We start from the raw sequence: 12,615 nt of genomic DNA, 5'->3' as shown, positions 1-12,615 counted from the left end.
CATTTAGAAAAAATCAGTTCAAAAAGATGTACTCATCAGAACATTTGCACAGCACTGTTTACAATGGTGGGAAGAAATGCTGAAGTGAAATCATATCCAGCGATAGAGAATTGGTTACATAAGTTATTCTACATCTTTTCATTCCCCACAGGAGAAGGAATTTCAAGATTCACTTGAAAGCATCCTGTGATGTATGAAGTTGTCACATCCAAGGACTAAATTTCCAGAAACCTTAGCTAAAGGAATACTCATACAAGATCACAGGAATGTTTGTACAAGAAGGATGCCAGTCAAACACCCTTTCTGACAGTGGAAAATGGAGAAAACTTAAGTGTTCACCATCAAGACAATGATGCGGTAAATCATGGAGAGCTGTGGGCACTAAAGTTGCAGCGTTTCAGCGTGGTCCAAGGCCTTGTCCACAGTACTCTCCCACGAAAGGTGTCGTTACACAAGAGACCAAACCTGCACATCAGGAGACCCCTTTACTCTATCTGAAAGGACCGGGTGATTCTGGAGTGGGAGGAGGTCTATGATATATACGTTAGTGAATAAACCGAGCTACAGAAAACATATAGTATGGCCTTATTTTTCAATAAAGCATATATACACACACATATACATAGATTTCTCATATACGTGTATGTATGTGTGTATATATATATGACAAAGGCATAAAGGTCATGAAATATATACTCCACATTGTCAGCAGCTTTTACTCTCAGGAAAAAAGGGGAAGGGAAGTAGGGGACTTTCGGTACCACCACAGTTCTCTTTTCAGAATTTCAATTAAGTATACTTGGAATTTACTTAAGTACAAAGTAAAATGGACGATGCCTCCACAAAACAGAATGCTATACTGGTCATTAAAAATCATGTCAGGGGAGATAGAATATTGTAGAAAAATGTGTAATAAGCCGAATGGAAAATGGAGGTCTCCACACAGTAAACAGGCACACAGTGCTCGCTGGTTTTTATGACAGAGCTGATACACACTGATGAAAAGAACAGAAAATAGATGTTAAAGTGTTAATTATTATCTTTGAGTACTGGGACCAGGATAGACCCTTTTGACTCTTTTTTCAGACTTTTATATTAAATACACATTATTTTTCATCTGAAAAATGCATTTTTAGATGTCTAGTACCACACATTGGAAAAAATACATGAGTAGTTACAGAAACAAATAACTAGGAGACACCGCAGCACCGTCACACAGTGTAGAAAGGGCGATCCTGAATAACACCACGCAGTTACATAAGGACCCACAAAGTGAGAGCACCCGCTGTAACAGGACGCGGCTCCCTTCCATTTGTCAGTTGTGTCTTCAGGGCTGAGGCATTTCTGAGCACGGCCAGTGTCAGTGCTGGTGTCTGGATGGATGCCACTGGAGGTGAGGGCACCTGCAAGCCGAGAGGAAGAACAGAAGTAATCCTCTGCTTTTTCTGTCTTGTTTCTTTGTTACTTTTAAAGAGAGGCGTAAATAAGATAAACTGAATCTTCCTTACTGAAATTTCAGTAATGAAGCCATTTTTAAAGTGTTCACAACTTATATTCTGCCTATAACTGTCTTTTCAAAAAAGCCTCATATTTATTAAATGTTAATTAACTCAGTTAATTAACTACATGTTGAAACCTTTTAAAAAACATGAAATGCACTACGTGAAAGCACCACACATGCAGTGACTAGCTCAGCTGTCTTTACGGCAGTGCAGTCAGCCCCCACCATCCCGAGACCCTGAACTCCTGATGCTGGGAAGAGAGCACGCTGCTTCCTCAGATGGAGAGAAACGGTAAAAGCATTTTCTGAAATCTACAGCACTGACAAAACATAACTGCTTAATCCCAGGCTCCTTTGAGGCTGTCATTTTCCGTTTCTGGCCAACACCCGTCAATGAGCAGAACCACCCCATTCCCGAGTCATGGGACTCACGTGGGCAGCAGTTTTGGAGAAATTTCCAGTTATAGAATGTTAACCAACTATACATAAAACTCTGAAAAAGAAAAGATGCAATACTCAGATTTTGGAAGACACTCAAAATATTCTCCTAAGTCTTAGTATTTGGAAAGGCTGGGCTTCTCCTAAGCCACTTATTTATTTCACAGCCAGTGAGCATCTCCCACAAACCCTGCTTCCCTGTGTGTGCTGGGAGCCTCAGGCACATTGATGCTGTCTATCTTATAAGTCACAAGGCAGAGGCGTGTGTCTCATGCCTGCAACTCTCACACAGGCTCAACTCCGAGCCTCAATTTGTGAACTTGGCCCCATTTTCTCACCTGTTTATTTGGTATCTGTTCTTCTGTAAGCTGCCTGAAGTGCTTCTTGGAACAAGTCAGAAAAATGAGTGGGTAGAGAAATGGACAGATGGACAGGTGAGAGATGGGCAGACAAACAGGGAGACTCCAAGAGAAGGGGAGCAAACAAAATTTCCTATGCAAAACCCTCTTCTAGTCAGGGAAGAAAACCATCACGAAGAAGTGTGAAGAGGCAGGTGGCTTAGGACTGTTTCCTGGATTCCATCAAAAGTCACACCACGTGATGAGAGGGTAGAAGTATAAATAATAAAAGAAAAAAGCATGCATGTTTGAAAAATATATCTACATTATGTACTTTCTAAAGAATAGATTTATATCAGCAAGGCTCAATAACACAATCTTTGGGTATTTACAGAAGTGAGAATCCCATCTCCAATCCGCAAGACATCCCTTCGGAGCACTGAGGGTCTACACGGTGCGATCATAAAGCCGTAACCGCAAAAGCTGTGCTATCCTGCACTTACGAGGAACGAGCAGCTGTGCTTGGCCTGCCCACGCGCGTCGTTTACAACCCACAGCACCTCTACGGGGGAGGGATGACTAGCGAGCCCTGTCTCTGCAGGAAAGAAAAAAGTCCGGGAGAGGCTAAGCCGACCTACAAGTTCTCCATTTCACAGGACTTGTCACTCCAGAGCAGGACTCGAACTCGGCCCACGTTTGTAACCACAGTACTACCGTAATTTATGTGCTTTTTGTGTGTATAATACATTTGTTTCTGGCATGAAAGTGTATTTAATAAATGATCGGTTGTCTTGTATATTTCATTAGCTCACAATCTTTATATTTTTGAATTGTACTCTTCCCCTGGAGAAATGAACGGAAAGAGCAGTGGTCAGAATGAGGTGGGGCTTCATTCTTTATCTGTTACCTCATCTCATCCAAGTCCCCAAACAGGGAGAAGGAGCAAATGTTCTCTTCATCTTTTAAAGAGAGGGCTCCAGTGATGGTGATTTACTCAACTCCAAAACTAAGTCTGGGGGAAGGGCACATGCAGCAACGAGAGCAGTATCACCTGTAGGAAGGCGAAAAGAGCTCAGGGGATGGCTCAATGGGTCAGCCTGATTTAATTTCAATTGATAATTCAATAACACACTCTAAAAATACTAGCATGCAATGGATTTGCTCTTTCTTGACATCTAGCAAGTTTCCACAGCCGACATGTAACATTATCATGAACTAGTGAAAAGAAGAGTCCACAGACAAGGAAAATCAATGCCACAGGCAGGCTGAAACCCAGGCTGGAGGAAAGGAAGAGAAAGGGCATATTTAAGAAGAGGGGAAAGTCTGGGAAAAAGACATCATCACAAGGACTCTCAAGCGTCATCCAGCAATCATATAATCATTCTTTCAAGAGAGAGTTACTTAGGTCCTATTTTGTGCGAGATTTTACAAAGGGCAAAGAGAGACCACAGCGTCCATGGTGGCAGCAAGTTGCGGGGCTATAATACAATTCTAATCTTGGTACCTTGCACAATTGTCCTCAGTATAAAGGCAAAAATTAAAGTAAAATAATACTATGTAAACCATACACATTGCTGAAATAAATTAAAGAAGACCTAAATACCTGGAAAGACAAACCACGCAAATTCCTGGATCACATGACAATATTCTTGGGATGGCAGTGCTCCCCAGAGTGAAGCACACATACAACGTGGTCTTGATCACAATCCCAGCGGGCTCCTCAGCAATAACTGACTAGCTTCTGCTACAATTCATATGGGAATTCGAGGGTCTCAGTAACCAAAACGTACCTGAAAGAGTAGAACAAAGTGAGAGGACTTGTAATTCTCAATTTCAAACATTACAACTGTATCTACAAGTGAGATTAGAGGCCATTTTTAAGGTATTATTGTGTTTATCCTTATTTTCTAAATTCTGTACAACGAATATACCTGTTAGAATAAGAAAAATAAAAACTAAAGTATCTTTTAAAACATGCACACCGATTCATTCATTGGGGAAAATTATTTTAACTATAAAGAGGTAAACAAATATCTAGTGAAAAAGGACTACTTAAAAACAAGTCTGCATTTACAATTTTCATAAATTGAAAACTGAAAAGCACAAACACATCAAATTTCTAGGGAGACTGGTGAAACATATTAATAATTATTTTCAAAAATTCTAATTGCACAATGAAAACACAAGAAAGAGAAAATCGTGATTGACAGGAAACTGCGAACACGTGGAGAGCAAAGGCCTTGAAATCACTGTTCCTTTAACTCTGCTACTAGCTCAATAGGAGAGGAAATTCCTCACTGAGGGGACAGTGGAATCCCATGCATAGGATAGGATACACAGTACAAACTGCAGTAGTATCGGGAGTGAATATGTTAGAAGAATTCTGAAGTTACAACATTGCTGAAAAACTATAAAAACACTGACAGACAGATTAAAACACACAGTCATACATATTATATAGAAACATGAACTCTGCTCCCATGTTGCATAGAAATACAAACATATTTGTTCATTTATGGGCACTGATTACTTTATTCCAGGTAGAATATTTCAACTAAAACAAATAATCAATATTACACTCCTATTGTCAAATGTACTTGATAACTTACTCTGCTATGTAACCATATGTGTCTAAGATAGATCTAAAATTAGTGAAAAAGAGCTTTGTATGGTTTCTTGAATTCTTCTCAAAATTCCAAGCTTAATTTTAAAATAGATCTGAGCAGTATTTCTATATTATCTTTTCCCTTGTGAAATGAACAACACAGTCTGTTGTCAAAATTCTGTGCTTACAATGATTCACGAGCACCATATCCTCACAAAACTGCTGGACAGCAAGTCACTATCCAGACACTGTGACCAAATAAATGAAACAGAAGGAAGACAGTGATCCTATTCTGGAGGGCTTATAGTCTGTGTCAACACTGGGGTTTTTACTTGATTGGTTTGATTGGGTAGCAAAATAAAATCAATCAAGTACTTTCTTTGAGCATTCTATAAGTCATGACTGTTTTTAGTGTCATTAGCAGGAAAGACTTAAGCATGACTTGGTTAGGTCAACTAGCAACAATCATCACTGGAGAGTGAGTAATAAAGAAGTTAACTGATAGCAATGCTTCTGCCTACATGAGACCTAAAATAAATCTACACTGATATCCGAAAGGAAAATAAGGAGATGAGGTCCCCAATGAGAAAACAAACTAACAAGAAATCAAAAAATGAAAGTCATCTTCATTAACGATTCCAGGCAGTAGTGGAGCATGGTGGTGAAGATCACAAATGCTGGGGACAAACATGAGGGTCTGAAATCCCACAGCACTAGGTAGATGTGACACTGACATTTCAGTGAAATTTTCTGCATCTCAGTCTCCTATCCATAGACTGGGGACAACAACTGCACCCATCTCCTATAACGGTCCTAAGAATTAAGTTATTTTATATATAAAAGCTTAAATAAAATACCTCAGAGTTTAAATAATACCCCAAAAGCACAAGAAACAAAGAAAACAGAGACAAATTGCAGTTCATCAAAATTTAAAACTTTGCTTCAAAGGGCACCATCCAGAAAGTGAAACAACAACACAGAGGAGAAAATTTTTTCAAATCACTTATCTGGTAAGGAATTTGTATCTCAAAATGAAGAAAAAAAAACCCTACAACTCAACAATAAAAAGGCAACTCAATTAAAAGGTTAATAAAGTATCTGAAAAGGTATTTTTCAAGGAAAATATACAAATGTCCATAAAGCACAATGTAATGATGTTCAATAGCATTAGCTGTAAGGGAAATCAAGTCAAAACCACTAGGAGAAACCGCTTCACACTCACTACAATAGGGTATAATAAAAAAAAAAAGCGTAACAAGCACTAAAGAGGACACAGAGGAAGCGGAGCACGCAGCCCTTGCTGGTGAGGATGTAACACAGCGTGGCCACTTTGGAAAACAGCCTGGCAGGGCCTCAGAGAGTTGAACATTTCGTTTCTGACTTACCCAGCAATTCTGCTCTCTGGGCACACACGTAAGAGAACTGAAAACAAATATCCACATAAATAATACCACATGAGTGTTCACGGCGACATTACTCATCACAGCCAAAAACAGAAACAACCCAAATGCGTATCACCTGATGAATGGGTAAACAGTGGGGCCCAGCCATAGAGTGGAATGTTATTCAGCAATAGCATAGCATAGAATAGTGACTAAGGCCACAACATGAGCAAATATTGAAAACGTTACTCAGTGTGAAAGAAGTCAGTCACAATAGACGTTTCCACTTATATGAAGTGACTCCATTTACATGAAATGTCCAGCACAGGCAAATCCACAGAGAGAAAAGTGGCTCCTTGGGGCTGGGGGAGGATGGGGAAGATGGGAATGTCTGTTTATGCGTACAGGGCTTCCTGTTGGGGGGATGAAAATATTCTAAGATTGAATGGGATGCACAATTCTGGGCATAGAGTAAAAACCGATGTACATTTTAATGGGTGAATTGTATTAAAACTCTTAAGAACAAAAGGACCTTGGGCCAGTATCTTCCATAGTAAATGCAAATTGCTAACTTTTATTAGAGGAAAAAGAAACTGCTCTCAGCATGAAAGCAGGAGATCAGCAAATGTGAGTTAACCGAAATTGGACAAGAGCATTTCACTTGAAACAGTTGCTGAGTGTACACGAAATATTCAGAAATAGGAAAATCACCTTGACATCACGAGGAAGCATTCTGTTTCAAATACAGATCAAGGATTCGGCAAGCCCAGCTGCCAGAAATGACCAGAGAAGAAACCTGGTTTATAAAACTAGCACCAGAGACAACAAGGAATGGTGATGAGGAAAGCAGGCGGCAAATATCTGGAACAGTTCACTACAAATAATTTCTCCACCAAAAATTGAAAAATAAAATGAAAGTGATGAAATGCTGTGTTGACATCTCGAGAATGGGCTTCCTTCGGTGCTCGACTGTTCTGTAACCCCGATTGAGAGACTCAGGGGAATCAGCATGGCTCCTGGGGGTCCCCAAAGGACTGCCCACCAGCACGCTGACCACCATCACATCTGCCAGGTTTGAATTGCAGAGAAGAGACCAAGTTCTGAAAGGCACAGGAAATATTGACAAGGGAAGAAAACGCTGAGGTCAGTCCTGGGACAGAGGCCCTCTGAGCAGAGGCCAGAAGGCTGCAGGTGAACTGCAGTAGACCTGGGGCAGGAAGGGATCATGGGGGAGCATATCTCAATTCTCTTCTGTCTCTGCCTCCGGTAGGAGAGATAAAGCCTGCATCCTTCTCACCTGGAACTGTGGGTTCTGGCTGGAAGAAGTCTTACTGACAAGGAATGATTATTCAAGGCTCTGTGGAAAAAGTCAAGAAATCGAGAGGGATTAGGGAGCCATCCCCATGAGCCTCTCAAATGCTCCCATATTTATAGGGTATAATCAAAGGAAAACTTCGTTAACAGTTGTGAGATAGTAAGGAGGAAATTCGGGAAAGACAGGATGAGGCAGAGATTGTAGAATACACAATGAGTACAAAGGATTAGTGTATCTTTAGGGAAGTCATGGGGTGAGGGGAACAAGATACACTTTTAGATATGTTCATTAAAAAGCAGACCACCAGACCAGCCAGGTCCTTGTTTTGGGGATAATACATTATCTAACAACACACAAGCCCAGCGTTTATAGCTGAGGGTCTCGGTCCTTGCTTTACAACCAGCAGAGTGCTATCTAAAACCTCAACTACACAAGCAAAGCATTGTCTCTGCTTTTTAAGGCAAGGAGTCTGGAGTGAGGATGCACAGGAACTTGCTTGTAAAGCACTATCAAAGCATATTTTTTCTTCTTAAAATTCAGAGGCGACTGGGGTGTGTTACAATTTGTTAACCCAATCATCTGCTTCCACATGGAACCATTATGGAGGACACCCTAGGATGAAAATCCTGGATGTGGGTCTTTTCCTGCCATCTTCAGCCACTCTATCAGGGTCTAGGCACATCCGTGAATAACGATCCTACAGTACCACTCACTCTCTTAACTCCTGGTGATTGAAACTTAATTTTAGCTCTACACAACTTAACGTAGAAAAGTTTCAGCAATAAAAGATATAATATTCCATTTATATCTCATCATATTACTGATTTTCTGATTGCTCTAAGCTGCTTCTACTTGGTAAAGCACCTCATTCTGAAGCTGAATTCAGTAATTTCCATTGTGCATTTCTAGCCAGTTTGGGCTCGCTAACTACTTTTGGTCAAATATCGATATACTTAATTGATTTCTTTGTTTATCAATTTCAACCAGGAGGAGAGGGAGTGTCACTCTTTTCCTCAGCCCACCCTCAACACTTTTCCCATCAACTCAGGCCTCCTGAAAACAAAACAAAGTATTTTTTTCCCTTCTACTCTTTCCACAAACCCAACAGGAAACATCAGCCTGGAGAAAGAATTCAACACAAATGTTAAAACAAAAATCTATAAACCTGAAACAATACCATCTCCGAATCATGATACACAATGACATGAGATTAAGTGTGTCAGGCACAAAGCATGAGGGAGCCTGACTACCTGATTTCTATTCTTCAAAGGAAGGAAGGTTTTCGTATTTTTTATTATCATTCTTGGTCATTGTTTCTGATTATGCCAAAAAATAATTTATGAAATATTTATGCACTGCAATAACTGATTTTTATTGTATCAATTTTAGAAGGCATTCAGAGGGGATAGGAAAACCCACCTCTGTAAAAAATGCAAAATTTCTTCCCCTGTTAAGAACACGTATACAAAATGCAACAGAGAATTCAAATTCTTGTGGAGAGGAGCAAAAGACACAGAATCAAATCAAAGTCATTACAATGAGTCAATTTAAAATTCACTGGACAAACATGCTCAATGCATACAAATAATTTTAAAGGCACACTGCAAACCATTCACTTAATGATCTGCAGGCTAGAGGAAGAATTTCACTCTTTAACAGACAACAGAAATCAATAGGGTGCCCCACCAAACAAGGAGCAGTGAACAATCAGGTTTTTAACAGTTCTGAGAAATCAGCATATTCTAAAGATCAAAATCCAGAAATTTTAAACATTCATTCAAACCACAATGAAAAAAGCACTTAAAGAAAAAAAAAAAAAAAAGAAAGTAAGCACATAGATCATTACAACAGAACAATGAGAATTTCTTGTACCGCTAGAAGAAAGAACAGGATATAGCCTTTTACTTGAAAAGAGACTACTTTTAAAAATAACTGCTAAAACACATTTCATCATTCATGTTGCATTTAAAAATCTGAGGTACATGTATCTGATCAGAAAAGCAATTCTGAGTAATAGTATGTTACAATTCAGTGCCAGTTTGCTTTAGAAGAAAAGAGAAAAGTTACTGTTTCTAATTCTGCACAAAGTTTAAAGAACCTCCCTGCCTCTATCTCCTCCCATATCCTAAGCTCATGCTCCCTAATCCTTCTGAAACAAGTATGAGAAAGTCTTATTCCCAATATGCCAAATGACAACTGAATATCAATTTATTAGTGTAAATATATGCCAACACCTTGAAATGGAGGAGAAAGGTATCAGAAGTCTATATGGAATTTCTTTCTACCTTCCTGAAATCACACACACCAACGTTCACACAGACACAGACACAGACACAGACACATACCCCCTGGATTACTGGGCACTTCACAAGCTTAGTACTTACAACTTGTAGAAGGTAACTTTGTAGTTACTTTAAAATACAAAACTGTCAGCTTTTGAAAGCCTTCATCATCTGCTAAACCATCTAAATATCAAAGAGACCCAATTAGCCTTCTCTGTAGAATGTAATTTCCCTTGATGGCAAAACAGTCTCTAAGAAGTACTGGATCAAAGATTCGTGTTTATCACTACCTATGATCGTTTTTAAGCACATTAACAGATTCAGAAATGTATGTCTCAAAAACATTTATTCCTATTGAAATAGTATACGTGTTCAATTGTCTATACACTGACTAGGTCCCATGATGGTGTTTAAGAGCTATTTTGTGTATAGCAATATTTACCTTCAAGTGCAGAAAAGGAGGGTGTGTATTACTCAGTTGTAGAGCACCTGCTTAGCATGCACAATGTCCTGGCTTCAGTCCCCAGTACCTCCAAAAAAAAATAAATAAAAATAAGTGCATATTTAAAAATAAGAATAAAGTTATAAAAAATGCAGACTAAAAACCACTGCAATCTAGGTGCTACAATTATACTAAAAAAACAAGTGTTTCTATCAAATATTAACTATATGCCAATCACAGAGACAACCAAAAGTCACACCTGAAGCATCACGTGTGATTCTCAGCAACCCTACTAAGTAGACACGGATGAGAAACCCGGCTCTGCGGATGAGGAGACGGAGCTTGGAGGAGCCGGGGACGCTGACTGTCCTGCTCCCCGTGACACCGCATCAGCCCAGGGCAAGCGCTGACAGAGCTGCACTGAGGGGACACCCAGCTGCATGGAACCTTGGGGCACTGGGGAGTCCCAGAAAACACTAAAAACTTTTCAGTGAAAAACCAGCTAAAACATATTACACTGTGCTGCATCCTTTAAACAGGGAAAGTGACTGAGACCTTTTTGATGCCTCCGTGTCCTTTCTGCCATTATCAGTTACTTGCCCTCACAGTGCGACCAGTGATGATCTGGACCCCATATGAAGTGCACTCAGATGGAAGAGCTTTTAAAGCTGGTTTATGAAGTTTGTAAGACTGTCTATGACTCACAAAGGCGGTCATTCATCACTTCTCACCGGTGTAGACGTACCACCTGAAATCATTCCTTTCTGCTTTTTAAAATCCCTTCATCTACTCCAGACTTTTCAACAGCAAAGAAGTAGCTCAACCACAGACAGTGGACAGCTTTTCACCAAATGGACTCGAACAGCCCATCTGACAACCTGGAAGCCCTTGTCTTCTATTAAACCCACTTCCAGGTACTTCATCATTTTCTGATTGGTGGACTCGGCCTCTGACTGGCCTACTCAGAGAGCTCCCAACCTCACATCCAGGGGTGGGAGAGGACCATGCTGTTGGGGGAAATCAGTGAGGAAGCTGGACATCCTCCAGCCACGTCTGCACGGGTAGAAGTGCCTCAACGTGCTCAGAAATTATACCGTCATCATCCCTGGGCTCCCATGGACTGGTTTCACATTAACCAAGCTCATGAGACACTGATGCAAGAAAACCAGAAACTTAAATTTTTAATGTAACCGAAGACGTGAATCTATGAACCAGACTGAAATATCAGAGTTCAACCATGAGTACATTTTCTCCTCCACGGCCCAATCACGGGCAGGCAGTCACATGGCAAGCATGGACAGAAACGGAGCAGGAAGGGTTTCTAGATTAATTCAATGGACTATATTTCTATTATACGAACAGATCTACTGCCCAGAAGTCAATTAACGCCAATCACGGTGCACTCTCCGTGGACAGCGGCAAGACATGACTATGAGCTCCTGTGTAACACTCCTTTCCCTGTCCTTTCTAGGCTAACTGATGCACAGAGGTATAAAGATTCAGGGATGTCGATAATGCTAAACACCCAAAGCCCATGTCTGGGAACCTCAAAACCAGACAGCCAGGGTTTAAATACCAGCTCTGCCAATTACTAGTTCTGTGATTTTGCCAACTTAATTACCCTCTGTGTGCCTCAATTTCCACACTGTAAAACTGGGATAACAATCAAACCTTCCTTACTCGCTTGTTGAGAAGATTGAAGGATTCATTTCTGTAAAATGCTCAGAAAAGAATGTAGCACATTTTGGGTGTTCAACAAATGTCAACTTAATATCAAATTGTTTTACAAGTCTCCCCTCTAATCATCTTATCTGTTTCCTGGCTAGCCTAAGTCCCAAATAAAATCCTTATTTCTCCTTTTACACACTCTTGGGGAGCACCCTTATGTTCCATCCAACCACCTGTTTAAACTGAGGGAGTGGATGTCTCCTAACCACTCCTCTGGGCCATGGAGGGTTCTTCTCCCTTCACACCCCTGGCCCCTGGCCCACAGCTAGCACTCATTACACTAACAGAGTGAGGTGTGAGTCCGGGGAGACAAGCAGGGCATGTGAAACCCTTCCTTTCACTCCAGTGTTGGTCACCATTGGGAAGCACGCGGGATGCTCAGCTCCATGTCAGGAAAGCCCTGTGCATGAAAGGGCAGGTCTTCTCAAGGGAAGGCTCGCTGTGGCCCAGAGCTACATGGGACAGGGTGAGTCTGTATTTCTGGGACACAGTATCATGACACGCATTTTCCCATAGCCTTGAAGTTCATGGAGAACGTGGCTTCATCAGTAACAAAGAAGACATTTATTGCCTGTATACTCTTT

The 12,615-nt window shown here is 40.6% G+C and overlaps 1 protein-coding gene across 16 annotated transcripts in view; it reads right to left on the bottom strand.

The window, feature by feature from the left end:
- Positions 1–12,615, bottom strand: part of LOC140686240 (trafficking protein particle complex subunit 9-like) — a 164,423-nt gene that overhangs the window by 22,965 nt on the left and 128,843 nt on the right. For 3 of the 16 annotated variants that reach the window (XR_012059932.1, XR_012059931.1, XR_012059933.1), the window contains exons 2-3: positions 3,881–4,067; positions 1,129–1,403 (exon numbers count right to left, since the gene is read on the bottom strand). Coding sequence is in view for 2 of the 16 variants with exons in the window: in XM_072939959.1 (XP_072796060.1) it covers positions 1,270–1,403; positions 1,934–1,994 (195 nt within the window). In the remaining 14 variants the exon portion in view is untranslated. Of the gene's footprint in view, positions 1–1,128; positions 1,404–1,933; positions 1,995–3,299; positions 3,329–3,880; positions 4,068–10,303; positions 10,392–12,615 lie in introns of those variants that run through there. The other 13 variants (XR_012059937.1, XR_012059936.1, XR_012059940.1 and 10 more) reach the window with 8 other exon arrangements.

This window comes from Vicugna pacos, chromosome 16 (genome assembly GCF_048564905.1).
Source record: "Vicugna pacos chromosome 16, VicPac4, whole genome shotgun sequence".
Lineage (NCBI taxonomy): Eukaryota > Metazoa > Chordata > Mammalia > Artiodactyla > Camelidae > Vicugna > Vicugna pacos.
Note: the sequence above shows the minus strand (reverse complement) of the source record. Positions and strands in the feature narration are given on the sequence as shown.